This window comes from Sinohyriopsis cumingii, chromosome 1 (genome assembly GCF_028554795.1).
Source record: "Sinohyriopsis cumingii isolate HCF-2022 chromosome 1, ASM2855479v2, whole genome shotgun sequence".
Classification (NCBI taxonomy): Eukaryota; Metazoa; Mollusca; class Bivalvia; order Unionida; family Unionidae; genus Sinohyriopsis; species Sinohyriopsis cumingii.
Window position 1 is genome coordinate 4,242,139 of NC_142961.1, and position 27,851 is coordinate 4,269,989.

Sequence of the window (27,851 nt, forward strand, 5' to 3'; positions counted from 1 at the left end):
TATGTAAAACCCAAAGGATGTGGTAGCCTATGTAAAACATAAAGGATGTGGTAGCTTATGTAAAACCCAAAGGATGTGGTAGCCTATGTAAAACACAAAGGATGTGGTAGCTTATGTAAAACCCAAAGGATGTGCTAGCCTATGTAAAACACAAAGGATGTGGTAGCCTATGTAAAACCCAAAGGACTTGGTAGCCTATGTAAAACCCAAAGGATGTGGTAGCATATGTAAAACCCAAAGGATGTGGTAGCCTATGTAAAACATAAAGGATGTGGTAGCCTATGTAAAACCCAAAGGATGTGGTAGCCTATGTAAAACCCAAAGGATGTGGTAGCCTATGTAAAACATAAAGGATGTGGTGGCCTATGTAAAACCCAAAGGACGTGGTAGCCTATGTAAAACATAAAGGATGTGGTAGCTTATGTAAAACACAAAGGATGTGGTAGCATATGTAAAACATAAAGGATGTGGTAGCCTATGTAAAACCCAAAGGATGTGGTAGCCTATGTAAAACCCAAAGGATGTGGTAGCCTATGTAAAACATAAAGGATGTTGTAGCTTATGTAAAACCCAAAGGATGTGGTAGCCTATGTAAAACATAAAGGATGTGATAGCTTATGTAAAACCCAAAGGATGTGGTAGCTTATGTAAAACCCAAAGGATGTGCTAGCCTATGTAAAACCCAAAGGACGTGGTAGCCTATGTAAAACCCAAAGGACATGGTAGCCTATGTAAGACCCAGAGAACTTGGTAGCCTCTGTAAAGCCAAAAGGATGTGGTAGCTGATGTAAAACCCAAAGGATGTGGTAGTTTATTTAAAGCCCAAAGGATGTGCTAGCCTATGTAAAACCCAAAGGACATGGTAGCCTTTGTAAACCCAAAAGGATGTGGTAGCTTATGTAAAACCCAAAGGATGTGGTAGCCTATGTAAAACCCAAAGGATGTGGTAGCCTATGTAAAACATAAAGGATGTGGTAGCCTATGTAAAACCCAAAGGATGTGGTAGCCTATGTAAAACATAAAGGATGTGGTAGCTTATGTAAAACCCAAAGGATGTGGTAGCTTATTTAAAGCCCAAAGGATGTGCTAGCCTATGTAAAACCCAAAGGACATGGTAGCCTTTGTAAACCCAAAAGGATGTGGTAGCTTATGTAAAACCCAAAGGACTTGGTAGCCTATGTAAAACATAAAGGATGTGATAGCTTATGTAAAACCCAAAGGATGTGGTAGCTTATGTAAAACCCAAAGGATGTGGTAGCTTATGTAAAACCCAAAGGATGTGGTAGCCTATGTAAAACCCAAAGAATGTGGTAGCCTATGTAAAACCCAAAGGATGTGGTAGCCTATGAAAAACATAAAGGATGTGGTAGCTTATGTAAAACCCAAAGGGTGTGGTAGCTTATGTAAAACCCAAATTATGTGGTAGCCTATGTAAAACCCAAAGGATGTGGTAGCCTATGTAAAACCCAAAGGATGTGGTAGCCTATGTAAAACATAAAGGATGTGGTAGCTTATGTAAAACCCAAAGGGTGTGGTAGCTTATGTAAAACCCAAAGGATGTGGTAGCCTATGTAAAACCCAAAGGATGTGGTAGCCTATGTAAAACCCAAAGGATGTGGTAGCCTATGTAAAACATAAAGGATGTGGTAGCTTATGTAAAACCCAAAGGGTGTGGTAGCTTATGTAAAACCCAAAGGATGTGGTAGCCTATGTAAAACCCAAAGGATGTGGTAGCCTATGTAAAACCCAAAGGATGTGCTAGCCTATGTAAAACCCAAAGGACATGGTAGCCTTTGTAAACCCAAAAGGATGTGGTAGCTTATGTAAAACCCAAAGGACTTGGTAGTCTATGTAAAACATAAAGGATGTGGTAGCTTATGTAAAACCCAAAGGATGTGGTAGCCTATGTAAAACATAAAGGATGTGGTAGCCTATGTAAAACATAAAGGATGTGGTAGCCTATGTAAAACCCAAAGGATGTGGTAGCCTATGTAAAACCCAAAGGATGTGGTAGCCTATGTAAAACCCAAAGGACATGGTAGCTTATATAAAACCAAAAGGATGTGGTAGCCTATGTAAAACCCAAACAACGTGGTAGCTTATGTAATACCCAAAGGATGTGGTAGCTAATGTAACACCCAAAGGAAGTTGAACGTGGTAGCTTATGTAAAACCCAAAGGATGTTGGACATGGTAGCTTATGTAAAACCCAAAGGATGTTGGAAGTGGTAGCTTATATAAAACGCAAAGGACGTTGGACATGGTAGCTTCTGTAAAACCCAAAGGATGTTGGATAAGTAGCTTCTGTAAAACCCAAAGGACATTGGACATGGTGGCTTCTGTAAAACCCAAAGGACATTGGACATGGTGGCTTCTGTAAAACCCAAAGGACATTGGACATGGTGGCTTCTGTAAAACCTAAAGGATGTTGGACAAGTAGCTTATGGAAAACCCAAAGGACGATGGACATGGTAGCTTCTGTAAAACCCAAAGGACGTTGGACAAGTGGCTTCTGTAAAACCCAAAGGACGTTGGACATGGTAGCTTGTGTAAAACCCAAAGGACGTTGGACATGGTGGCTTCTGTAAAACCCAAAGGACGCTGGACATGGTAGCTTATGTAAAACCCAAAAGGACATTGGATGTGGTAGCTTGTATAAAACTCAAAACAAGATTAAGATATTTTTCATTAAAATTCTGTATTGTTTGAAATTTAATGTTTTTTTGTTAGAATTGTATCATCACCAGAAAATTGTAGAAGGATAGAAAATTGCTATGGGATGGAGAGGAGATGTGGATTTACTAGTAGAAGGATATAAAATTGCTATGGGATGGAGAGAAGATATGGATTTACTAGTAGAAGGATATAAAATTGCTATGGGATCAAGAAGAGATGTGGATTTACTAGTAGAAGGATATAAAATTGATATGGGATGGAGAGATGTGGATTTACTAGTAGAATGATATAAAATTGCTATGGGATGGATAGGAGATATGATTTACTAGTAGAAGGATATAAACTTGCTATGGGATGGAGAGGAGATATGGATTTACTAGTAGAAGGATATAAAATTGCTATGGGATGGAGAGAAGATATGGATTTACTAGTAGAAGTATATAAAAGTGCTATGGGATGGATAGGAGATGTGGATTTACTAGTAGAAGGATGCAAAATTGCTATGGGATGGATAGGAGATGTGGATTTACTAGTAGAAGGATGTAAAATTGCTATGGGATGGAGAGGAGATATGGATTTACTAGTAGAAGGATGCAAAATTGCTATGGGATGGATAGGAGATGTGGATTTACTAGTAGAAGGATATAATATTGCTATAGGATAGAGAGGAGATATGGACTTACTAGTAGAAGGATATAATATTGCTATGGGATGGATAGGAGATATGGATTTACTAGTAGAAGGATATAAAATTGATATGGGATAGAGAAGAGATATGGATTTACTAGTAGAATGATTTAATATTGCTATGGGATGGAGAAGAGATGTGGATTTACTAGTAGAAGGATATAAAATTGCTACGGGATGGATAGGAGATGTGGATTTACTAGTAGAAAGATATAAAATTGCTATGGGATAGAGAGATGTGGATTTAGTAGTAGAAGGATATAAAATTGCTATGGGATGGAGAGAAAATGTGGATTTACTAGTAGAAGGATATAAAATTGCTATGGGATGGAGAGAAGATATGGATTTACTAGTAGAAGGATATAAAATTGCTATGGGATGGATAGGAGATGTGGATTTACTAGTAGAAGGATGTCAAATAAGATCTGAAGACAACCAATGAAAACTATTTTTATTACAGTAGTAATTATTTTGTTTTTATACCATGGAGAAGTTTTATTTCCTCTTCAAATACATTACCATAAATACAGTGTTAGGATTACATCCACTATATAACAAATCCAGCCTTCCCATTTAAAAAAAAATACATCCACCACATCTTGTTTAGCAACAGAAGGCATTCGCTTGCCAGGGTAGATGTTAAATCATAGTCTCCCCTTGGATAGAAGGATTGGTACCAAGCCCTTTGATAGTCTCCCCTTGGATAGAAGGATTGGTACCAAGCCCTTGGATAGAAGGATTGGTACCAAGCCCAGTAAATCATCAATACTGCTACAGTCCATCAATACTGCTACAGTCCATCAATACTGCTACAGTTGCTACAGTCCATCAATACTGCTACCATCCATCAATACTGCTACAGTCCATCAATGCTGCTACAGTCCATCAATACTGCTACAGTCCATCAATGCTGCTACAGTCCATCAATACTGCTACCATCCATCAATACTGCTACAGTCCATCAATGCTGCTACCATCCATCAATACTGCTACCATCCATCAATACTGCTACAGTCCATCAATGCTGCTACAGTCCATCAATACTGCTACCATCCATCAATACTGCTACAGTCCATCAATGCTGCTACCATCCATCAATACTGCTACCATCCATCAATACTGCTACAGTCCATCAATGCTGCTACCATCTATCAATACTGCTACTGTCCATCAATACTGCTGCAGTCCATCAATACTGCTACAGTCCATCAATGCTGCTACCATCCATCAATACTGCTACCATCCATCAATACTGCTACCATCCATCAGTACTGCTACCGTCCATCAATACTGCTACAGTCCATCAGTACTGCTACAGTCCATCAATACTGCTACAGTCCATCAATACTGCTACCATCCATCAATGCTGCTACTGTCCTTAAATACTGCTACTGTCCATCAACACTGCTACCATCCATCAATGCTGCTACTGTCCTTAAATACTGCTACTGTCCATCAATACTGCTACCATCCATCAACACTGCTGCCATCTATCAATACCGCTATCATCCATCAATACTGCATCATGTTGTCCGATTATCCAGCAGTAGTTGTCCAAATCCAGAAAGTTGATCTAGTATTCATAATCAGGGTATTTACTTCCTAAATGTATTGGCAACCATAATTTTTTGTTTGAGGGAATAAGTGTTTAAATTAATGCGGTTTAAAGACTTGGATTTTCTAGCCTCTTTGTCCAACATGGTAGGAATGATACTTGCTGTTGGTCATCTTATTTGTGAACACTGATGGAATTATTTTTCTTGTTTGTTAATGGGTGCAGTATTGTGATAGTGAACATTTATGGGTTATTTTCCATTTTGTTGTAGTTGTTTCATTTACACACCAACGACCAAATGCTGTAAGTAAAACTTATGGTAGTGAGGACACACTCAAGACATGCCTTGATTGTACTAAGTGTTCCTTAGCTTCCCCATGCTGTGTTTGAGCTCAATGGTTTGAGGAAAATTGGTCCACAGTGCTACACAAAAGTTTGAACAGCAAGGAGAGGAGAGTGAAGTCAGTGCTGATAGTTTCATTTTGATTCTTCATCATAGAGTAGTGGGGGATGCAATGATGGCTTCTCACCCATCTTAGATCATGAAAACCATGCCAACAACAGCCAGCTTGATACATGGAAGGACTATGCATTAGTGTCATTAGCAATTTTCTCCTTGTGGACAGTGAGCACACATTGGAGTCAAGTGCCCACATTGCCAGTGTGATAAACAAGTTAGCACACATTGGAGTCAAATGCCCACATTGCCAGTGTGATAAACAAGTTAGCACACATTGGAGTCAAATGCCCACATTGCCACTGTGATAAACAAGTTAGCACACATCACTGCATGGCCAATTCCCAGACAGCTTTTCTCCATGTGTTTGCAGTTAAGCCACATTGTTCATTGGCTTCATCCTGCTATTTTGTTATGCCACTGCTGTTTGGTGACCCATCTGAAGATGTGCAGAAGCAGGCAGCATTGAGCTTGCTCTCCATCTTTCCTTCCCACCTCCTTTGGTGTTTCATGCACATCAATCACAGCCTCTCCAAGTGATGATCAGAGGCAAAAAGAGAGAAGGCCAAACCAGGCTCCACAGTAGCAGTTTGGATCACAGTCTGACTTTGGGTATCAGCAGGCTCCTCAGTCTTGGAGACAGTATAATAAAGGAGTTATGAAGCCAATTCTCTTCTCAAGATTCCAAATATTTTTTAATTCGCTTGCTATCATACCCACCCTCTGACAGAAAGCCTTTCCATTTTTAACAAATGCATATGTAGATTAATGATCAAATATGGCTGTAAAAACATTTTTTTTCAGATCAAACAATTGTTTTTCCACTATCAAGATCTCTCAAGAGTTTGATTATGAGTGTCATCTATTAATTGGATGAGCTTGTTATCACTCTAGAAGAGTTTGATTATGAGTGTCATCTATTAATTGGATGAGCTTTTTATCACTCTAGAAGAATTTCATTACGTGTGTCATCTATTAATTGGATGAGCTTTTTATCACTCTAGAAGAATTTCATTATGAGTGTCATCTATTAATTGGATGAGCTTGTTATCCCTCTAGAAGAGTTTGATTATGGGTGTCATCTATTAATTGGATGAGCTTGTTATCCCTCTAGAAGAGTTTGATTATGGGTGTCATCTATTAATTGGATGAGCTTGTTATCACTCTAGAAGAGTTTGATTATGAGTGTCATCTATTAATTGGATGAGCTTTTTATCACTCTGGAAGAGTTTGATTATGAGTGTCATCTATTAATTGGATAAGCTTGTTATCACTCTAGAAGAATTTGATTACGAGTGTCATCTATTGGATGAGCTTTTTATCACTCTAGAAGAGTTTGATTACTGGTGTCTTCTATTAATTGGATGAGCTTTTTATCACTCTAGAAGAGTTTGATTACGAGTGTCATCTATTAATTGGATGAGCTTGTTATCTTTCTAGAAGAGTTTGATTACGAGTGTCATCTGTTAATTGGATGAGCTTTTTATCACTCTAGAAGAGTTTGATTACGGGTGTCATCTATTAATTGGATGAGCTTTTAATCACTCTAGAAGAATTTCATTACGAGTGTCATCTATTAATTGGATGAGCTTGTTATCACTCTAGAAGAGTTTAATTACAAGTGTCATCTATTAATTGGATGAGCTTGTTATCACTCTAGAAGCAGCATTTCGATCCAATTCATTATACAGGCTCACATTATCAACATTTCAAAAGAGCCAATTTATGAATGACATCTGAATCGTATGCTTGTATCATACAAATCTTGAATGAGTTTGATTATGTATATTAACATTATCAGTGACATGTGTATATTAACTTTATGAGTGACATCTGTGTATATTAACATTATCAGTGACATCTGTGTATATTAACAAGTTTATGTGGCATATGAATGACAGAGCTTGTTTCATAACAATTAGTCCATTTAATGTTTTGGTATGGACTACTATGGATGAGACCAAATCTTTTCTCTCCTTCGAAAAGTTGTTGTTGTTGTAGGGTTTAATGCCATATTTCAGCACATGATAGGCTACACATGGTGGCCAGTATTAATGGTGGAGGAAGAACCCAGGAAAAACCCGGAAAGAACCACCATCCCACGAGAAACTACTGGCAAGCTTTCTCACATACCCACATTGGCCAAATCCGAGACTCGAACCCACAGAGACAGAGGTGAGATGGCAGTGATCCATAATGGAGAGCGCTTTAGACCATTCGGCCTCATGAAAAGTATGGTTGGTTTGGATTTGTATGGCATATGAACACAGGTATGTTGTTTAGTGCTATGGCAATTGGACACACCATGGTAACCAACTCTGGATTTGAACCAGCAACCTTTCGGTTGTGTTAACCACTGAGCCCCTGCAACTCCTTTTCTTAAAAAGAATCTAACAAAGAAAAAAAAATTTTTTTATTTTATTATCAAACCACATTCAAGTACATTGTATAATATGACCTCTGTTTCCAACATAATTGATGTCCTGTTATGTAACACCACCAACCAAGTGCTTGACAATGTCCATTAAGAAACGATACTCAATCCCATGCAAGCTCACAAAAAGTAATGGAAAGGGGTAATAATAAAGGCTTTTATCATCAACTTCTTGCATAATTGACAAGGCTTGTTACTACTCTGAAGCTTGTTTTATATTTCTGTGACAAGATTTTGAAGAAACTTTATTTGATTCTAATGCCAGTAAGATTTGAGATGCTTTCAACTATGACATTTGCTGAATATGTAGATGATCTAACATCTTATTGCCTGAGATTGTTATCACTCTAGAGTCTGAAATCTTATTGCCTGGGATTGTTATCACTCAAGAGTCTGACATCTTATTGCCTGGAATTGTTATCACTCTAGGGTCTGAAATCTTATTGCCTGGGATTGTTATCACTCAAGAGTCTGACATCTTATTGCCTGGAATTGTTATCACTCTAGGGTCTGAAATCTTATTGCCTGGGATTGTTATCACTCAAGAGTCTGACATCTTATTGCCTGGAATTGTTATCACTCTAGGGTCTGAAATCTTATTGCCTGGGATTGTTATCACTCAAGAGTCTGACATCTTATTGCCTGGAATTGTTATCACTCTAGAGTCTGACGTCTTATTGCCTGGAATTGTTATCACTGTAGCATCTGACATCTTATTGCCTGGAATTGTTATCACTCTAGAGTCTGACATCTTACTGCCTGGGATTGTTATCACTCTACAGTCTGACATCTTATTGCGTGGAATTGTTATCACTCTAGAGTCTGATGTCTTATTGCCTGGAATTGTTATCACTCTAGAGTCTGACATCTTATTGCCTGGAATTGTTGTCACTCTAGAGTCTGACATCTTATTGCCTGGAATTGTAATTTTTATCACTCCAGAGTCTAACATCTTGTTATCATTGTAACATCTCACATCTTATTGCCTCGGATTGTTATAAGTTGAGCATTTGATATCTTACTGGCTGTGATTGTTACTCTAAAGTCTAAGTTCTTATTGGCTGTGATTGTTATCAGTGTACCATCTGACATCTTATTGGCTGAGATTGTTATCACTCTTGCAACTGATATCTTTTTGGCCGAGATTGTTAATAGTCTTGCTGCTGTCATCTTACTGGATTGTTATCACTCTAGGGGCTGTATTTCTGTACTAGATTGGTGATAAAAGTTGGGGGGGGGGGAATATGTTAAAAGCTGGTATCTTACTGGATTGTTATCACTCTTGGGGCTGTTTTTCTGTACTAGATTGGGGATAAAAATTGGGGGGGGGGGAATATGTTAAAAGCTGGTATCTTACTGGATTGTTATCACCCTAGGGGCTGTATTTCTGTACTAGATTGGTGATAGAAGTTGGGGGAGGGGGAATATGTTAAAAGCTGATATCTTACTGGATTGTTATCACCCTAGGGGCTGTATTTCTGTACTAGATTGGGGATAAAAGTTTGGGGGAGGAGGGAATATGTTAAAAGCTGACAAAAATGATAAACTGAAAGGCTGGATCCTAGGGATAACAAACAAGAAACAAAACTAAATGCAGCTGCTGTTATCTGAAAAAATAGGTCAAAATTTATGCATTTTGGTCAAGGTCTTATTCCTCATATCATCAGCTTATCTCATATTTGAGGTTAACACTGAGGGGAAAATATTTTAAACAATTCTGAAATGGCAGTAAAATAGTTAATCTTCCAAACCTTAGAATGTCAATCATGTCCTTTTGTAAAGTAATTTTCATATACGACCCATCTTATTTACAGTAATTTTGCCACAACTAAAATGATTTGCTGAACAAGACTGCATTAAATAAAAAATGTGCTAAATGATAAATATGAAACTATCTGTTGTATGCTCTATTAGACATAATCAAAAAGCCACTCTCACATAAGCTGTCATTGAGATGCCTTGCCTTGGAAAGTATGCAATAGCCATGTCACTTAGGAGTTCTCTGTACCTAACAATGACACAGGTACTAAGATATGGGTACTAGTCTAAGGTACATGTACTAAGATATGATGTAAGGTACAGATACTGCTAAGATATGGGTACTGGTCTCAGATACAGGTACTGCTCTAAGATATGGGTTATTGTCTAAGTTATGGGTACTGCTCTAAGATACAGGTACTGCACTAAGATATGGGTACTGCTCTAAGATATGGATACTGCTCTAAGATACAGGTACTGTACTAAGATATGGGTACTGCTCTAAGATATGGGTACTGCTCTAAGATATGGGTATTGCTCCAAGATATGGGTACTGCTCTAAGATATCGGCACTGGTCTCAGATATGGGTACTGCTCTTAAGATATGGGTACTGGTCTCAGATATGGGTACTGGTCTCTGATATGGGTACTGCTCTAAGATGTGGGTACTGCTCTAAGATATGGGTACTGCTCTAAGATACAGGTAATGCTCTAAGATATGGGTTATGCTCTAAGATATGGGTTATGCTCTAAGATATGGGTACGGCTCTAAGATATGGGTACTGGTCTAAGATATGGGTTATGCTCTAAGATATGGGTACTGCTCTAAGATACGGGTACTGGTCTCAGATACAGGTACTGCTCTAAGATATGGGTACTGCTCTAAGATATTGGTACTGCTCTAAGATATGGGTTATGCTCTAAGATATGGGTACTGCTCTAAGATATGGGTTATGCTCTAAGATATGGGTACTGCTCTAAGATATGGATACTGTTCTAAGATGTGGGTACTGCTCTAAGATATGGGTACTGGTCTCAGATACACGTACTGCTCTAAGATATGGGTTATGCTCTAAGATACGGGTACTGCTCTAAGATATGGGTTATGCTCTAAGATACAGGTACTGCTCTAAGATATAAGTACTGGTCTAAGATACATGTACTAAGATATGATGTAAGGTACAGATACTGCTAAGATATAGATACTGGACTTAGATACAGGTACTGCTCCAAGGATACTGGTACTGATCTAACAATAAAGGTGCTAGTCTAATATACAGTTACTGCTATAAAGTATGGGTACTACGATAAGATAGGGGTACTACTATAAGATACGGGTACTGCTATAAGATAGGGGTACTACTATAAAATATGGGTCTATGGGACATGTTAGCTTTGTCAAAGATAGCCACTACAATGAGTGTGGGACATGGAGGCTTTGTCCAACAAGAGAAGGTACTACAATGAGTGTGGGACATGGAAGCTTTGTCAGACAAGAATAGCTACTACACTGAGTGTGGGACATGGAAGCTTTGTCAGACAAGAACAGCTATTACATTTACAGTGGGACATGGAAGCTTTGTTGGACAAAAACAGCCACTGTACTGAATGTGAGACATGGAAGCTTTGTCAGACAAGGATAGCCACTACACTGAATGTGGGACATGGAAGCTTTGTCAGACAAGGTTAGCTACTACACTTACTGTGGGACATGGAATCTTTGTCCAACAAGGGAAGTCACTACATTAAGTGTGGGACATGGTAGCTTTGTCAGACAAGAACAGCCACTACATTAAATGTGGGACATGGAAGATTTGTCAAAGAAGGACAGCCACTACACTGAATGTGGAACATGGAAGCTTTGTCAGACAAGAACAGCCACTGCATTAAGTGTGGGACATGGAAGCTTTGTCAGACAAGGACAGCCACTACATTGAATGTGGAACATGAAAGCTTTGTCAGACAAGGACAGCCACTACACTGAGTGTGGGACATGGAAGCTTTGTCAGACAAGAACAGCCACTGCATTAAGTGTGGGACATGGAAGCTTTGTCAGACAAGGACAGCCACTACATTGAATGTGGGACATGGAAGCTTTGTCAGACAAGAACAGCTATTACATTTACAGTGGGACATGGAAGCTTTGTTGGACAAAAACAGCCACTGTACTGAATGTGAGACATGGAAGCTTTGTCAGACAAGGATAGCCACTACACTGAATGTGGGACATGGAAGCTTTGTCAGACAAGGTTAGCTACTACACTTACTGTGGGACATGGAAGCTTTGTCCAACAAGGGAAGCCACTACATTAAGTGTGGGACATGGTAGCTTTGTCAGACAAGAACAGCCACTACATTAAATGTGGGACATGGAAGATTTGTCAAAGAAGGACAGCCACTACACTGAATGTGGAACATGGAAGCTTTGTCAGACAAGAACAGCCACTGCATTAAGTGTGGGACATGGAAGCTTTGTCAGACAAGGACAGCCACTACATTGAATGTGGAACATGAAAGCTTTGTCAGACAAGGACAGCCACTACACTGAGTGTGGGACATGGAAGCTTTGTCAGACAAGAACAGCCACTGCATTAAGTGTGGGACATGGAAGCTTTGTCAGACAAGGACAGCCACTACATTGAATGTGGGACATGGAAGCTTTGTCAGACAAGAACAGCTATTACATTTACAGTGGGACATGGAAGCTTTGTTGGACAAAAACAGCCACTGTACTGAATGTGAGACATGGAAGCTTTGTCAGACAAGGATAGCCACTACACTGAATGTGGGACATGGAAGCTTTGTCAGACAAGGTTAGCTACTACACTTACTGTGGGACATGGAAGCTTTGTCCAACAAGGGAAGCCACTACATTAAGTGTGGGACATGGTAGCTTTGTCAGACAAGAACAGCCACTACATTAAATGTGGGACATGGAAGATTTGTCAAAGAAGGACAGCCACTACACTGAATGTGGAACATGGAAGCTTTGTCAGACAAGAACAGCCACTGCATTAAGTGTGGGACATGGAAGCTTTGTCAGACAAGGACAGCCACTACATTGAATGTGGAACATGAAAGCTTTGTCAGACAAGGACAGCCACTACACTGAGTGTGGGACATGGAAGCTTTGTCAGACAAGAACAGCCACTGCATTAAGTGTGGGACATGGAAGCTTTGTCAGACAAGGACAGCCACTACATTGAATGTGGGACATGGAAGCTTTGTCAGACAAGAACAGCTATTACATTTACAGTGGGACATGGAAGCTTTGTTGGACAAAAACAGCCACTGTACTGAATGTGAGACATGGAAGCTTTGTCAGACAAGGATAGCCACTACACTGAATGTGGGACATGGAAGCTTTGTCAGACAAGGTTAGCTACTACACTTACTGTGGGACATGGAAGCTTTGTCCAACAAGGGAAGCCACTACATTAAGTGTGGGACATGGTAGCTTTGTCAGACAAGAACAGCCACTACATTAAATGTGGGACATGGAAGATTTGTCAGAGAAGGACAGCCACTACACTGAATGTGGAACATGGAAGCTTTGTCAGACAAGAACAGCCACTGCATTAAGTGTGGGACATGGAAGCTTTGTCAGACAAGGACAGCCACTACATTGAATGTGGGACATGGAAGCTTTGTCAGACAAGGACAGCCACTACACTGAGTGTGGGACATGGAAGCTTTGTCAGACAAGAACAGCCACTGCATCAAGTGTGGGACATGGAAGCTTTGTCAGACAAGGACAGCCACTACACTGAGTGTGGGACATGGAAGAGCTTAGCTGAAATAATACTCTTAAGACATCTTGAAAAATACTAAAACAATTAAAGACAAAAATAACAATGCCCACTTGTTTCCTGAAATTATGTTGTGGTCAATACCTTTGTTTAAAATTTCAACTCTGCCAAAGGTAGGCACCTTTTTAATCAAGGACTCACAAGCAATCATGGACCACCTTTGATCCCTTCATTTTTTATAAGACCTCAATAATTATCCCACCTTCAGCCTCAAACTACCCAAATTACAAGGTAATCTATTTACAGTTTGTTGCATACATCTCAGCCATTGAGTAAATTTGTTTAACATGCATAAACAGTTCCTGGTCCCAGTAGACTGGTTCTGACTGGATTATATAATAATATGTGACTAAAAGATGTTCAAATACAGTTTTAAAAAAAAAACTCTTTAAATTTTAAAAGTAATACATTTAAAGTATAAAACACTGTGTGTATAGATGGTCTTTAAAAAGTGATTTTGTCATACTACCTGGTAGAATCACAGGTTGATTTTACACAGCAAAAGTTTTAAATGATAAACAACTGATTTATAGGTAGACACCTATTCTTCGTTAGGGGAGGTAATGGGTAAGAGTTTTCCCCTTTGTTTGCATGCTCTATAGACCTATAAGATGCATTTTCATCTGTCTAAGATTGCTTGAGAGGTCGAAAAGCTTATTTTCTAATGTAAATATGATTGGTGAATGTATCTGAAGGAGATAAGCTTATTTTCTAATGTAAATATGATTGGTGAATGTATCTGAAGGAGAAAAGCTTATTTTCTAATGTAAATATGATTGGTGAATGTATCTGAAGGAGATAAGCTTATTTTCTAATGTAAATATGATTGGTGAATGTATCTGAAGGAGAAAAGCTTATTTTCTAATGTAAATATGATTGGTGAATGTATCTGAAGGAGAAAAGCTTATTTTCTAATGTAAATATGATTGGTGAATGTATCTGAAGGAGAAAAGCTTATTTTCTAATGTAAATATGATTGGCGAATGTATCTGAAGGAGAAAAGCTTATTTTCTAATGTAAATATGATTGGTGAATGTATCTGAAGGAGAAAAGCTTATTTTCTAATGTAAATATGATTGGTGAATGTATCTGAAGGAGAAAAGCTTATTTTCTAATGTAAATATGATTGGCGAATGTATCTGAAGGAGAAAAGCTTATTTTCTAATGTAAATATGATTGGTGAGTGTATCTGAAGGAGAAAAGCTTATTTTCTAATGTAAATATGATTGGTGAGTGTATCTGAAGGAGAAAAGCTTATTTTCTAATGTAAATATGATTGGTGAATGTATCTGAAGGAGATAAGCTTATTTTCTAATGTAAATATGATTGGCGAATGTATCTGAAGGAGATAAGCTTATTTTCTAATGTAAATATGATTGGCGAATGTATCTGAAGGAGATAAGCTTATTTTCTAATGTAAATATGATTGGCGAATGTATCTGAAGGAGATAAGCTTATTTTCTAATGTAAATATGATTGGTGAATGTATCTGAAGGAGATAAGCTTATTTTCTAATGTAAATATGATTGGTGAATGTATCTGAAGGAGAAAAGCTTATTTTCTAATGTAAATATGATTGGCGAATGTATCTGAAGGAGAAAAGCTTATTTTCTAATGTAAATATGATTGGTGAATGTATCTGAAGGAGATAAGCTTATTTTCTAATGTAAATATGATTGGCGAATGTATCTGAAGGAGAAAAGCTTATTTTCTAATGTAAATATGATTGGTAATGTATCTGAAGGAGAAAAGCAGGAGTTTGTCCATTGAAATATAACTTTTATTGCAGCACTTAGAAAGAAACAAACAAATATTTTTTATATGCTAACAGTTTAATTATAAAATAATACTCTTTACTGTTCTAAACAATTATGGTAACTAAAGGAATATAGTTGCATGCAATACAAAATATAAAGTAATATATTATATAAAGTAACTCTGTCCCCGTCATGTACAGAATGAAATTTTCGCTAATAATCCATTTAAATTTGTCATTGAGTGAGCAAATACATAAAATTACCCACAATTAACATTAATTAGTCTTAGCAGTAATGCACCTCTCTTCTCTGTCACACAAGTAAATAGACTTAATGCTTTGGTAGCAAGCTGTGTCATCCCACTCTCTTCTCTATCACATAATTAAACTGACTTAAAAATGTTTTGGTAGCAAGCTGTGTCATCCCCCTCTCTTCTCTGGCACCTAAGTAAACAGTCAATATTTTGGTAGAAAGCCATTTCATTCTCCTTCTCTTCCCATGGCACATAAGTAAACTGACTTAATGTTTTGGTAGCAAGCTGTTTCAACACCTATGCTAGAGGAGTGCGATTAAATGGTCACTAGTAAATCATAACTACATAGAGAAAATACCTGTTTGTTGCATCAACTGTATAGAGAAAGCGTCTATTCAACGGAGGCAAACTTTTTTATCTGGGATATGATCTGTGATGATGTTCCCATTGAGTAAGTCATAATCTGTGATGATTTTCACATTGAGCAAGTCATGATCTGTGATGATGTTCCCATTGAGTCATGCTCTGTGATAATGTTCACACTGAGTAAGTCATGATTTGCAATGGTGTTGACATCGAGTAAGTTATAACATGTGATGATGTTCATGTTAAGCAAGTTGTGGTCTGTGACATTAAGTCATTATCTCTGATGATGTTCACATTGCACTTGCTAAAAATTTATTACCAAAGATTTTACTCCGTATTCAAGGATTTTAACCTTTGTTTGGCCTTATCATTGTTCTGTGTGCCTTTTTTGACCTAATCGTTGTTCTGTGTGCCTTTTTTTTACCTTATCTTTGTTCTGTGTGCTTTTTTGGCCTTATCATTGTTCTGCATGCCTTGTTTGGCCTTATCATTGTTCTGTGTGCCTTTTTTGCCTTATTATTGTTCTGTGTGCCTTGTTTGGCCTTATCATAGTTCTGTGTTTCTTTTTTGGTACACCTAAACTGACTTGGGAAGTAGGCACTATTGTGTGTAAACCTTATATGACATACTATATGCATCAAAAGCTCTCATTAAATTGAGATTCCTCACACAGAAAAACAATTACAAATGCACATACATATATGCAATATAATAAAGAAAACAAAACCTTATTAAAGAAATGAAATTAAAATATAAAAAACTTAAGAGAGTCACTGATGATATCTTTGTAAATTTCTAAACAGTCACAACCCATTTTTTAAAGCATATTTATGTGTGTGTGTGTGTGTGTGTGCGTATATATATATATATATATATATATATATATATATATATATACACACTCAGACAAACCTGACTGCAAACAGCAGTCCCAGATCTGTAATCAGATCAGATCAGAAAAACCCAGATCTCCCATCTGTCAGATCAGAATGAAAGACCCAGATCTTCTATCAATAAGATCAGAATGAAAGACCCAGATCTCCCATCAATCAGATCAGAATGAAAGACCCAGATCTCCCATCAATAAGATCAGAACAGCAGACCCAGATTTGTCATCATTGAGAAAGGCACAACAGACCCTGATGTGACACAAGTAAGATCAGAATCAACAGCAAAGACCCTGAACTTTTCATGTATTATTTGATGGCAGATCTAGGTCTATGCATTTCACCATTGGGAGTAAGTTACACACATGCAAACATGGTATACAAAACATAATGAGTGGTTTACGATGGGCTTTATGGTAACATACAAATTGCTATGGAAAATATGTTTAAAAATCCAGAAAGTCTATCATGAGTGTTTACAAACTGTAAACTGTAGATTTGTATTATAAAAAAAGGATAAACCCCATATTGGCTAAACTGAGCATATTTTGAATCATGGCAAGTCTTTTTGGGGTATTTTCTTCCTACTGTGCTGCAGGTCCTGCAGGCCATATAACACCTCCCTGATGTGTATTTGTTAAAAATTCTGTTGGGATTAGTATGCCAGTTCTAAACACTGGGATAAATACAAAATATGCCATGTATAAACACTGGCAAATACACAGTTTGCCATATACAGAGGTTTTAGTCTATTCCTCATGCTTCAGCAAAAATATGTACACAATAAACCAAATTTGATCATTATTCTTATATAATCAATTTGAGGTATATAATTTATATATGAAATACCTTTTAAAAAAGTAATTTTTTAAAACATGAAAAACCTATATACTCAAGCAGCACATGAAATTCTAATATATGTTCATGACTTGTCACAAAAATGACCATTTGCAATAATATCACTAATAATGCCAACAAAAAGGAGATTCATCGAATGAGCAAAAATCTGACAATTTTAATTTGTATTTTCTACCTTTGGATATAAAGTGTATGAATAATATTTAATACTGTATACAATGTACTATACTATTTAATATTGGTCCAAGCTTTAACCATCACAGAAACATTTATCATTACAAGTATATATTAAAATACATTTATCTCAGTGATAATACTTAACATGTCTTATTGTTTTCAGGCAGTGTCTTCAAAGCATTGTTATACACTCTCATATCACTTGTCATGTGAGAGCTGTCCATAACAGTAATAATACTTAACATGTCTTATTGTTTTCAGACAGTGTCTTCAAAGCATTATTATACACTCATCATATCACTTGTCATGTGAGAGCTGTCCATAACAATAATAATACTTAACATGTCTTATTGTTTTCAGACAGTGTCTTCAAAGCATTATTATACACTCAACATATCACTTGTCATGTGAGAGCTGTCCATAACAGTGTAAAACTGTTGCAACAGCATAATGTATAAACTTACCAAAGCTTTAATAATATCATTACTTGCAAAAATGTCTACAGCATAATGCTTAAATCTGTTATGAAAATGTCTACAGCATAATGCTTAAATCTGTTATGAAAATGCTTGAATGCTGCTTAAATAAGAATGCTGATAGAGAATTTTAATGAAACATGTCATGGATATTGTCTACAGCTGGCTTTACCAAATGTCTTAAAAATGTAGAATATTGGGATTTTAATATTTTTCCTTAACAATCTAATAATAATAATATTAAAATCACAACTTAACTGGACATAACGATGGATGGATATCCACACAACATAACTTGGGAAGCAAGTTAAATTTCCATAACAATATTGGGACATTTGGAATCTTCTTAATCTATTATTTGCATCACTAATTAGAGGACAAAGCATATGCTGACCCCTCCAAATTAATAATATACAAACATGGCATGGTATAATTAAGACCCCTCCAAATTAATATTATACAACATGGCATGGTATAATTAAGACCCCTCCAAATTAATAATATACAACATGGCATGGTATAATTAAGATCCCTCCAAATTAATAATATACAACATGGCATGGTATAATTAAGATCCTTCAAATTAATAATATACAACATGGCATGGTATAATTAAGACCCCTCCAAATTAATAATATACAACATGGCATGGTATAATTAAGATCCCTCCAAATTAATAATATACAACATGGCATGGTATAATTAAGATCCTTCCAAATTAATAATATACAACATGGCATGGTATAATTAAGATCCCTCCAAATTAATAATATACAACATGGCATGGTATAAAACTCTTAGAGCTATTGTATCTTGTGCTGGAAACACAACTCCAGCAAATGCAAATAAATAGAAATGGTGCATGGTCTGAGACAGACAATTTTTTATGATCATCAGAGCCAGCTAATATTCTACAAGCTATGGAACAAGCCTCTGGGTGCTGGAATATTAAATATCATATTTTTCAAGATGGTCACTTATTGACTGAAAATAATCTGCAGTACAAATTAAGACAATTTGTTTCAGTAGTAGCCTGGTAAACTGAATGATAACTTGAATGTAGTACCCTATTGGTAAACTGAATGATAACTTGAATGTAGTACCCTATTGGTAAACTGAATGATAACTTGAATGTAGTACCCTATTGGTAAACTGAATGATAACTTGAATGTAGTACCCTATTGGTAAACTGAATGATAACTTGAATGTAGTACCCTATTGGCAAACTGAATGATAACTTGAATGTAGTACCCTATTGGCAAACTGAATGATAACTTTAATGTAGTACCCTATTGGCAAACTGACTGATAACTTTAATGTAGTACCCTTTTTGTAAATTGAATGATAACTTGAATGTAGTACCCTTTTTGTAAACTGAATGATAACTTGAATGTAGTATCATATTGGTAAACTGAATGATAACTTGAATGTAGTACCCTAATGGTAAACTGAATGATAACTTGAACCTAAATCCATTTTCATTTTGTTGCTGTCAGTGCTTTGGTACTATCAAATGTAAATGGGGAGATTTTGCCATACCAGATAAGGGAATTTATGGTCAGTGGGAATTTAGTTAGCTGCCTGTGTCCAAAAAGCAACACACCCAGTGGAAAAACACCTGGATAAGATATGCCCAACTGCTTTCTCACCTCTTTCAGGGTAAATTTTTTTTTAATTTTCAGAATAAATTGTCTGTTGTGTAAGTTTTAGACAGGTGATATTTTATCCTTATGTGGAGCATCTGAAATATTTATTACAGTGGGCTCACACATTTAAAAAAAATTGCTTTATATCTTAAATTAGGTAATTGTGGAGCAACTAAGCTTTTGCTGGGGTTTAATGAAAATATAATGTTGACTGAATACTATCAAAATAAGATTCCATTTTAGGTCACTGACAAGACTGGATTCTTAGGTCACTGACAAGATTGGACTTTTAGGTCACTGACAAATTATTTTACAAGTCACAGAACCAGCTTATGTGTGGTGGAATGTAAAATATGGCATTAAAAAAAACTAAAGGGTTGCTGATCAGCTGAAAATAATTACCAGAAAAATGGATGTCATTTTATCAGAAGGGTCATGTGTATAGGTAAAATTTGAACCTAGAGCCATTTTCCTTTTATCACTGTGTATAGGTAAAATTTGAACCTAGAACCATTTTCCTTTTATCAGTGTGTATAGGTAAAATTTGAACCTAGAGCCATTTTCCTTTTATCACCATGTATAGGTAAAATTTGAATCTAGACCCATTTTCCTTTTATCAGTGTGTATAGGTAAAATTTGAACATAGACCCATTTTCCTTTCATCACTGTGTACTGGTAAAATTTGAACCTAGAGCCATTTTCTTTTTATCACTGTGTATAGGTAAAATTTGAACCTAGACCCATTTTCCTTTTATCACTGTTGCAGTATGCAGTACAGGTATTATAAACAATGAGAGATTTCACCAGGTTGGATTTGTATAGTGGCACTTACAAGGGAATTCTTTTATCACTGTGTATAGGTAAAATTTGAACCTAGAGCCATTTTCCTTTTATCAATGTGTATAGGTAAAATTTGAACCTAGAGCCATTTTCCTTTTATCACTGTGTATAGGTAAAATTTGAACATAGACCCATTTTCCTTTTATCACTGTTGCAGTATGCAGTACAGGTATTATAAACAATGAGAGATTTCACTGGGTTGGATTTGTATAGTGGCACTTACAAGGGAATTCTTCTCATCAATGAGTCATGATTTTTATCAATTTAAAAGTTTACTCATTGACAAATCAGGCATGGGATTTAAGTGTGTTAAAAAAATACAACAATTCTGCAAAACATTAGCATTATGGTATTTGAGGATTGAATTAGTTGCCTGTGTCCACATTCTGCCACGACGATGTCTTCAATTATACAAAGTAAAATCCCCTACAGTATATATTAATAATAAATATTCAGTCTTCAAGATTAGTACATACAGATACAATGAAGGTACATATCACAAGTAATATGAAGAAAAAAATTCCCATATTACAAGTAAAGGACAAATACTGGAATTAAAATGTTACTCCTGTATCATGAAGTCGCTAATACATGCATCATCGTAGTTTGTGAGTTTTTTTTATAACATACGACTATTCTTTCAAAAACTGAATGTTTACTCAGAAAATTATAAACCAATAAACGTGTTTATCTTTCTTCCATAATACTTTAGAATACGAACTGCAAAATGTTTACCTTTCATGTGTACAATGGATAGGAATATAAAAATATAATTGAATCATCTGTAAAAGTGATACATGGGACCAGATATGCATGGCCGCACATTCTTCAAAACATTTTACTAGTAAACTCAAACTACAATTCAAAGACTAACAAAAAATTCACAATCTGCAGCCTTGTCAATGGAAAGTGTTTATAATAAACTTATTTTATCTTTCCAAGTTTCTCTTCTTATACTTACTTAAAAATTCTCAATGACACAGAGATGGAATCAATATATCACATCTGGTTTTCAGATTTTAAGTGTGAGTTTGGACTCAAAGATGACAAATATTTTGAAGAATAGCATGCATTAATTACAAATAGGATAGTTGGACTCCCATTCAACTTTCCATCTGTTCTAAAACACTTTGGACCCGCATTCGACTTTCCACCTGTCCTAAAACACTTTGGACCCCCATTCGACTTTTCATCTGTTCTAAAACACTTTGGCCCCCCATTCGACTTGAGAATATTTTTCAGTCAGCTTTGTCTTCAGCTCCTCTGCATGTTCAGGATCTCTTGTCTCCACCACACATTTCACCTGAAATAGAAAAATACGGTATCTACTGGCCAGGAAATCCTCCACCACATATTTCACCTGAAATAGATAAATACCATATCTACTGGATAGGAAATCCTCCACCACATATTTCACCTGAAATAGATAAATACCGTATCTACTGGCCAGGAAATCCTCCACCACACATTTCACCTGAAATAGACAAATACAATATCTACTGGCCAGGAAATCCTCCACCACACATTTCACCTGAAATAGACAAATACCATATCTACTGGCCAGGATATCCTCCACCACACATTTCAACTGAAATAGACAAATACCGTATCTACTGGCCAGGAAATCCTCAAACTCTAAGCTTCAGTGTGAAACTGAATTTTCAACTTTAGCTACTCAAGAAAAGTCTTCTGAATTTTCACCATCAGCAAATCAGGAAAGATCTAAAATGTAAAGTGCTCTGCAACTGGTTGACAAAATCTCAAGCTCAAGTTCAACGGTTCTATGGTTTCTAGGCCTGGTGTATAATGCACATTCAACTGTAAACAGCAATAAACTCAGTCCTGCCAACTCACTGTATACCTGCAGATTAGAGTCCAGTCTGGCAGAGTCTAGTCTGGATTTAATGCCAATTCATTATGTACCTGCTGATCAGAGTCTAGTCTGGATTTAATGCCAACTCATTGTATACCTGCAGATCAGATTCTAGTCTGGATTTAATACAAACTCACTGTATACCTACAGATCAGAGTCTAGTCTGGATCTAATGCTAGCTCATTGTATACCTGCAGATCAGAGTCTTGTCTGGATTTAATACCAACTCACTGTAAACCTACAGATCAGAGTCTAGTCTGGATCTAATGCCAACTCACTGTATACATGCAGATCAGAGTCTAGTCTGGATTTAATACCAACTCACTGTATACCTACATATCAGAGTCTAGTCTGGACTTAATACCAACTCATTGTATACCTGCAGATCAGTCTAGTCTGGATTTAATACCAACTCACTGTATACCTGTAGATCAGAGTCTAGTCTGGATTTAATCCCAACAGTGTAGATCTTAACACTGCCAACACATAACTGATGGAAAACCTGTATGAACTACACCGTTAACAGTTAAACTCAATTTCAACAAGGTCTTTAAGGTACAGCAGTCCCGCAATTCAACAACCCCCAACCAGCAGGCCCCTTTAGATTGCCAGAAACCCATGGCACTGATGAGTTTGCATTCAAAAGTACCCCTCAAATGCAACAGTGGCAGGCACAATAGTGCAAAAACTATCAAATCTGTACCCTGATTTTAGTGTCAAGGTGGTTTTGCACCAGGACTTATGATTATTCATAACTGTTTTAAATAACATGAATACAAGTTTTATCACAATGATTCCAAAACATGCTTATGATGTGTGATCCCCTCTCTAAAAAGCCCATGCCTTTTATAAGGCTAATTTTCTGAGGGTGGCCTTTTATAAGTGTGGGACCACTGCACCACACTGTAAACATGGTTCTCATGCTTTTCTAAATATAAATTTCCAGGTTTTTTCCAGGATAAAATTAATTTTTTCAAGGTTAACATACGACCATTACTGCTGTTGTTGTGGGGTTTAACGCCATTTTTCAGCAAACGATAGGCTATACATGGCAGGCAGTATTAATGGTGGAGGAAGAACCAGGGGAAACCCACCAACCTACGAGAACCTACTGGTAAGCTTTCTCACATACCCACATTGGCTGAATCTGAGACTCAAACTGGAGCAGACAGAGGTGAGATGGCAGTGATCCGTAACAGAGAGCGCTTTAGATCACTCGGCCACTCGGGGCCCCTGACCATTACTGAATGGAATTAAAGAACATTTTGGATTAAAAAACATGTACTTTCCAAATCTGAAGATGTTTCCCTTTCAAGACTCCAAAACGGATGTTGGAAAAGATGATCAAGTACAAAACCACAAAATGAGTCACACGAAACAAATCTGACTATATTCCTATAAACTGGCATTTAAAGCCATTTCAATGTACAGAATACAAATTCTAACTTTACTTTGCTGGCCTTCATTATGTTGCTACGTGGAAACAATATAATGAGCATAATTTTGTTTCCTTTCAATTCTTTAATTCAAAGAATTCTAGAGCAATATGTGTGCATGTTATACAAATTAAACATTTCCTATCACAGTATGAAAAAACCCAATAAATGTTGTAGTTGTTGTGGGGTTTAACGCCATTTTTCAGCACGATAGGCTATACATCGCAGCCAGTATTAATGGTGGAGGAAGAACCCGGAAAACCCCGGAAAGAACCACCGACCCACGAGAAGCTACTGGCAAGCTTTCTCACATGCCCACATTGGCTGAATCTTAGACTCGAACCGCCGCAGACAGAGGTGAGATGGCAGTGATCCGTAACGAAGAGCGCTTTAGACCACTCGGCCACTCGGGGCCCCCCCAATAAATGTAAAGTATTAGAGTCTTATTTTGTAACGAAAAAAGTTTAACTACGAATTTATGTAATGTGATGTGCTTTGGATTTTTAACGTAGCTTTTAACAATGTTTCAGTCATATCGCTATGATGTCTGCAATGTGGCAGTTTATAGTGATGTCTTGCACTGGGTCATCATGCCGCAGACATGTAGCATGATGTCCCACCCAGTCACATTATCCTGACACCAGGCCAACCAGTCCTAACACTAACCTCTTAATACTGAGTGCCAAGCGAGGCAGCTGTTAGTACCATTTTTGTAAGTCTTTGGTATGACTCGGCCGGGGATCAAACACATGACCTCCCACATCCAAGGCGGATGCTCTAACCTCTAGGCCACCAGAGTGGTCCTGAATTTATGTGTGTCAATAAAATCTCAAACAAGACTTTTCAACCAACCTAAACTCCTTAAGATGATTTGGTAAAAAATTCCACCATTTAAAGACATTTACAAAAGAGCTGATTTAAAGTTTGACAAACGACCTTCAAAATTATATATTGTTGAATAAACAAGGCCTGAATTTTCTGTAAACTCAACTTGTCTTTTTGTATTTCAATAAACCAGTCTTCAAACCTTTATTGATACATGGGCTCTTATCGTTTCTTAATATATAATAAAAGGAATGACAATTTCCCTTTTCTCCAGCGTTCCACTTAAGATCTGAAACCAATGCTTCAAGCTACATGTCACTGTGTAATAGTTTCGCACCAAAGTTCAGCTCAGAGATTTGAAATGTTTCTAATCCGGGTTTGGTCCCAATACTCCAACCCCCTTTTTCACATTTGGACATTTAAGATGGAGTGTGGGATCAGATCAATTACACATAAAATAATTGGAATCTGCCATCACCATAAGATAGTTTACCAGCCAGCCTAACAAATTTAAATTATGTTAAATCGACTTATACCTGCATGAAATCAATAGGAAAATTATTTGTTTTCTCAAAAATGGCAAGTATTATAATCTTTAATCGGCTGATAGACTAGATTAGCAGTGTCCACTCTGTAGTCCACATGCTGCCCTTGGGCTGATTTTAAATGGCCCACCGGAGCTCGAGCAGCTATATAGTCATTGCTTTTCAGTTTTCTGCTGTGGCCCTCAGCTTCAAGAAAACCAATTCTCAGTGGCCCAAGGTGTCAAAAAGGTTGGACAGCACTGGACTAGATGAAACTCAGCACAGAAGAAGCCTAACCTGGTAACTGTGTTAATAGTCACATGACTTCATAAATCTCAAACAGCAATATTGGAAGTCCAATGGTCACGTGATATCAACAACAAACTCCTTTTTAATATTGTTGTACAAAATTTCAATTATATTAAATGAAAGTCTGATACCTTTTGTAAAAACCAGAAAGAACATGCAATTCTCAACATATTTATTTCGAGAACAACTACAAGAAACTTGGCCAGTCTGATTAATCAAGCAGAATAGTCCGGTTCTCTGCTTCATATGCTCCCTGTGTGAGAGAGCACATATCAACATGGTAGTCACGTGATACAACAAAACTCCAGAAGTTGGTCTTGGAAAAAATGTAGAGAAGTTTGTGCTCTCTCGTTTTTGCATTTTTCTTACAACCAGTGTATGATTTTCATGTTTGAAATTGATGGTTGTGAGATTCTGTGTGCTCCTATCACAAACAATCAAAACCGCTAGAACCAGCTCAAATTTCATCAATGCATTAGTTTTATCGTCTTTCAGCAGATTAAAGACATAACAATTTTAATACTCGCAATTTCTGAGAAAATAAATAATTTTCATATCAATTTCATGCAGGTATAACTCAATATAACAACGTTTAAGTTTGCTAGCCCATCTGCTAAGCAACTATTCTTTAATGCCACCATGTAGGCCTCTTGTGATTCTATAATGGTTTTCATACCTTCCATGAAAAGAATAATATGGATATTGAGCTGTCTGTGAACAAAAAGTCCACTAGATGAAGCTAATACACTGAGCATTTGGATTGTCTCAACAAATATATATATATATATATATATATATATATATATATATATATATATATATATATATATATACATACATATATATATATATATATATATGGCAAGCAGCCAAATGATACATATTGCCAACCTTCTAATATTCTGGTTAGAACTCGATAAATTTAACTCACAATCAGTTCAGTTATGACTCAATTATGTAATTGCTTCGGGCGTCAAGTTGTGGAGGAAAATTCCCGGGGTTTTCCCAATTTTTCATCAATTTTGCAAAATTCAAAGACTTTTCACGATCTGGAAATAAAATAATTTCTCCCGACTTTTTCCCTGATTTCCTGGTAGCATGGGAACCCTGTGTAAAAACAATATTTCACCAAAATAAAAATGATCAGAAACCATGGCAACACCAAAGCTCAGTTATTTTTGGCAGATAAATAAATGTCAATTCCAGATAGTAGCATAATTTACAACAGATGCCAGTAGATACAGACATTTCTATATGAATCAGCCATTCTTAAAAGTCACTGGGGGTAAATTCAATACCATGTTATCCTTTATTAGTTGACCATCTATATCAATGAAAAGTTTGCAAAGAAGAACCTAAAACTAGTCATATCTATAATCAGGGCTTGAAATTAATGCCAAACACTATCCCGCAGTTCATGATTTTGCCCATGAATCATAAAAAACCCAGTCTTCACTAATCCATTGGTGCAGTGAAAATGACCAATGTCCACTATCATAACAAGTATGAAATGGTCTTGAACAAGCAATCCCATAAATGGTTATTTCATCAGTTTATTATGGTATCCGAGTACCTATCAACATCCTACACCGGAAGAGGTATAATACCAGCTCCATGAGAAATAGACTGGTGTTAAACCCATCATCAAATTATTAATCAAATAGACTGGTATTAAACCTGTCATCAAATTATGCATCAAACTGACTGGTATTAAACCTGTCATCAAATTATTCATCAAATAGACTGGTATTAAACCTGTCATCAAATTATTCATCAAATAGACTGGTATTAAACCTGTCATCAAATTATCCATCAAACTGACTGGTATTAAACCTGTCATCAAATTATTCATCAAATTGACTGGTATTAAACCTGTCATCAAATTATTCATCAAATAGACTGGTATTAAACCTGTCATCAAATTATTCATCAAATTGACTGGTATTAAACCTGTCATCAAATTATTCATCAAATAGACTGGTATTAAACCTGTCATCAAATTATTTATCAAACAGACTGGTATTAAACCTGTCATCAAATTATTCATCAAATAGACTGATATTAAACCTGTCATCAAATTATGCATCAAATAGACTGGTATTAAACCTGTCATCAAATTATGCATCAAATAGACTGGTATTAAACCTGTCATCAAATTATTCATCAAATAGACTGGTATTAAACCTGTCATCAAATTATTCATCAAATAGACTGGTATTAAAGCCATCATCAAAAATTATTCATCAAAT

General features: G+C 36.6%; 1 protein-coding gene across 2 annotated transcripts in view; it reads right to left on the reverse strand.

Annotated features, from left to right (window-relative positions):
- Window positions 1-15,188: 15,188 nt before the first annotated feature.
- The window catches only part of LOC149806332 (uncharacterized), a 79,756-nt gene continuing 67,093 nt past the window's right edge, over window positions 15,189-27,851 (reverse strand). For both annotated transcript variants that reach the window (XM_089951691.1, XM_089951682.1), the window contains exon 13: window positions 15,189-21,938. In XM_089951691.1, coding sequence (XP_089807817.1) covers window positions 21,834-21,938 — 105 coding nt within the window. In that variant the 3' untranslated portion in view covers window positions 15,189-21,833. The remainder of the gene's footprint in view (window positions 21,939-27,851) is intronic.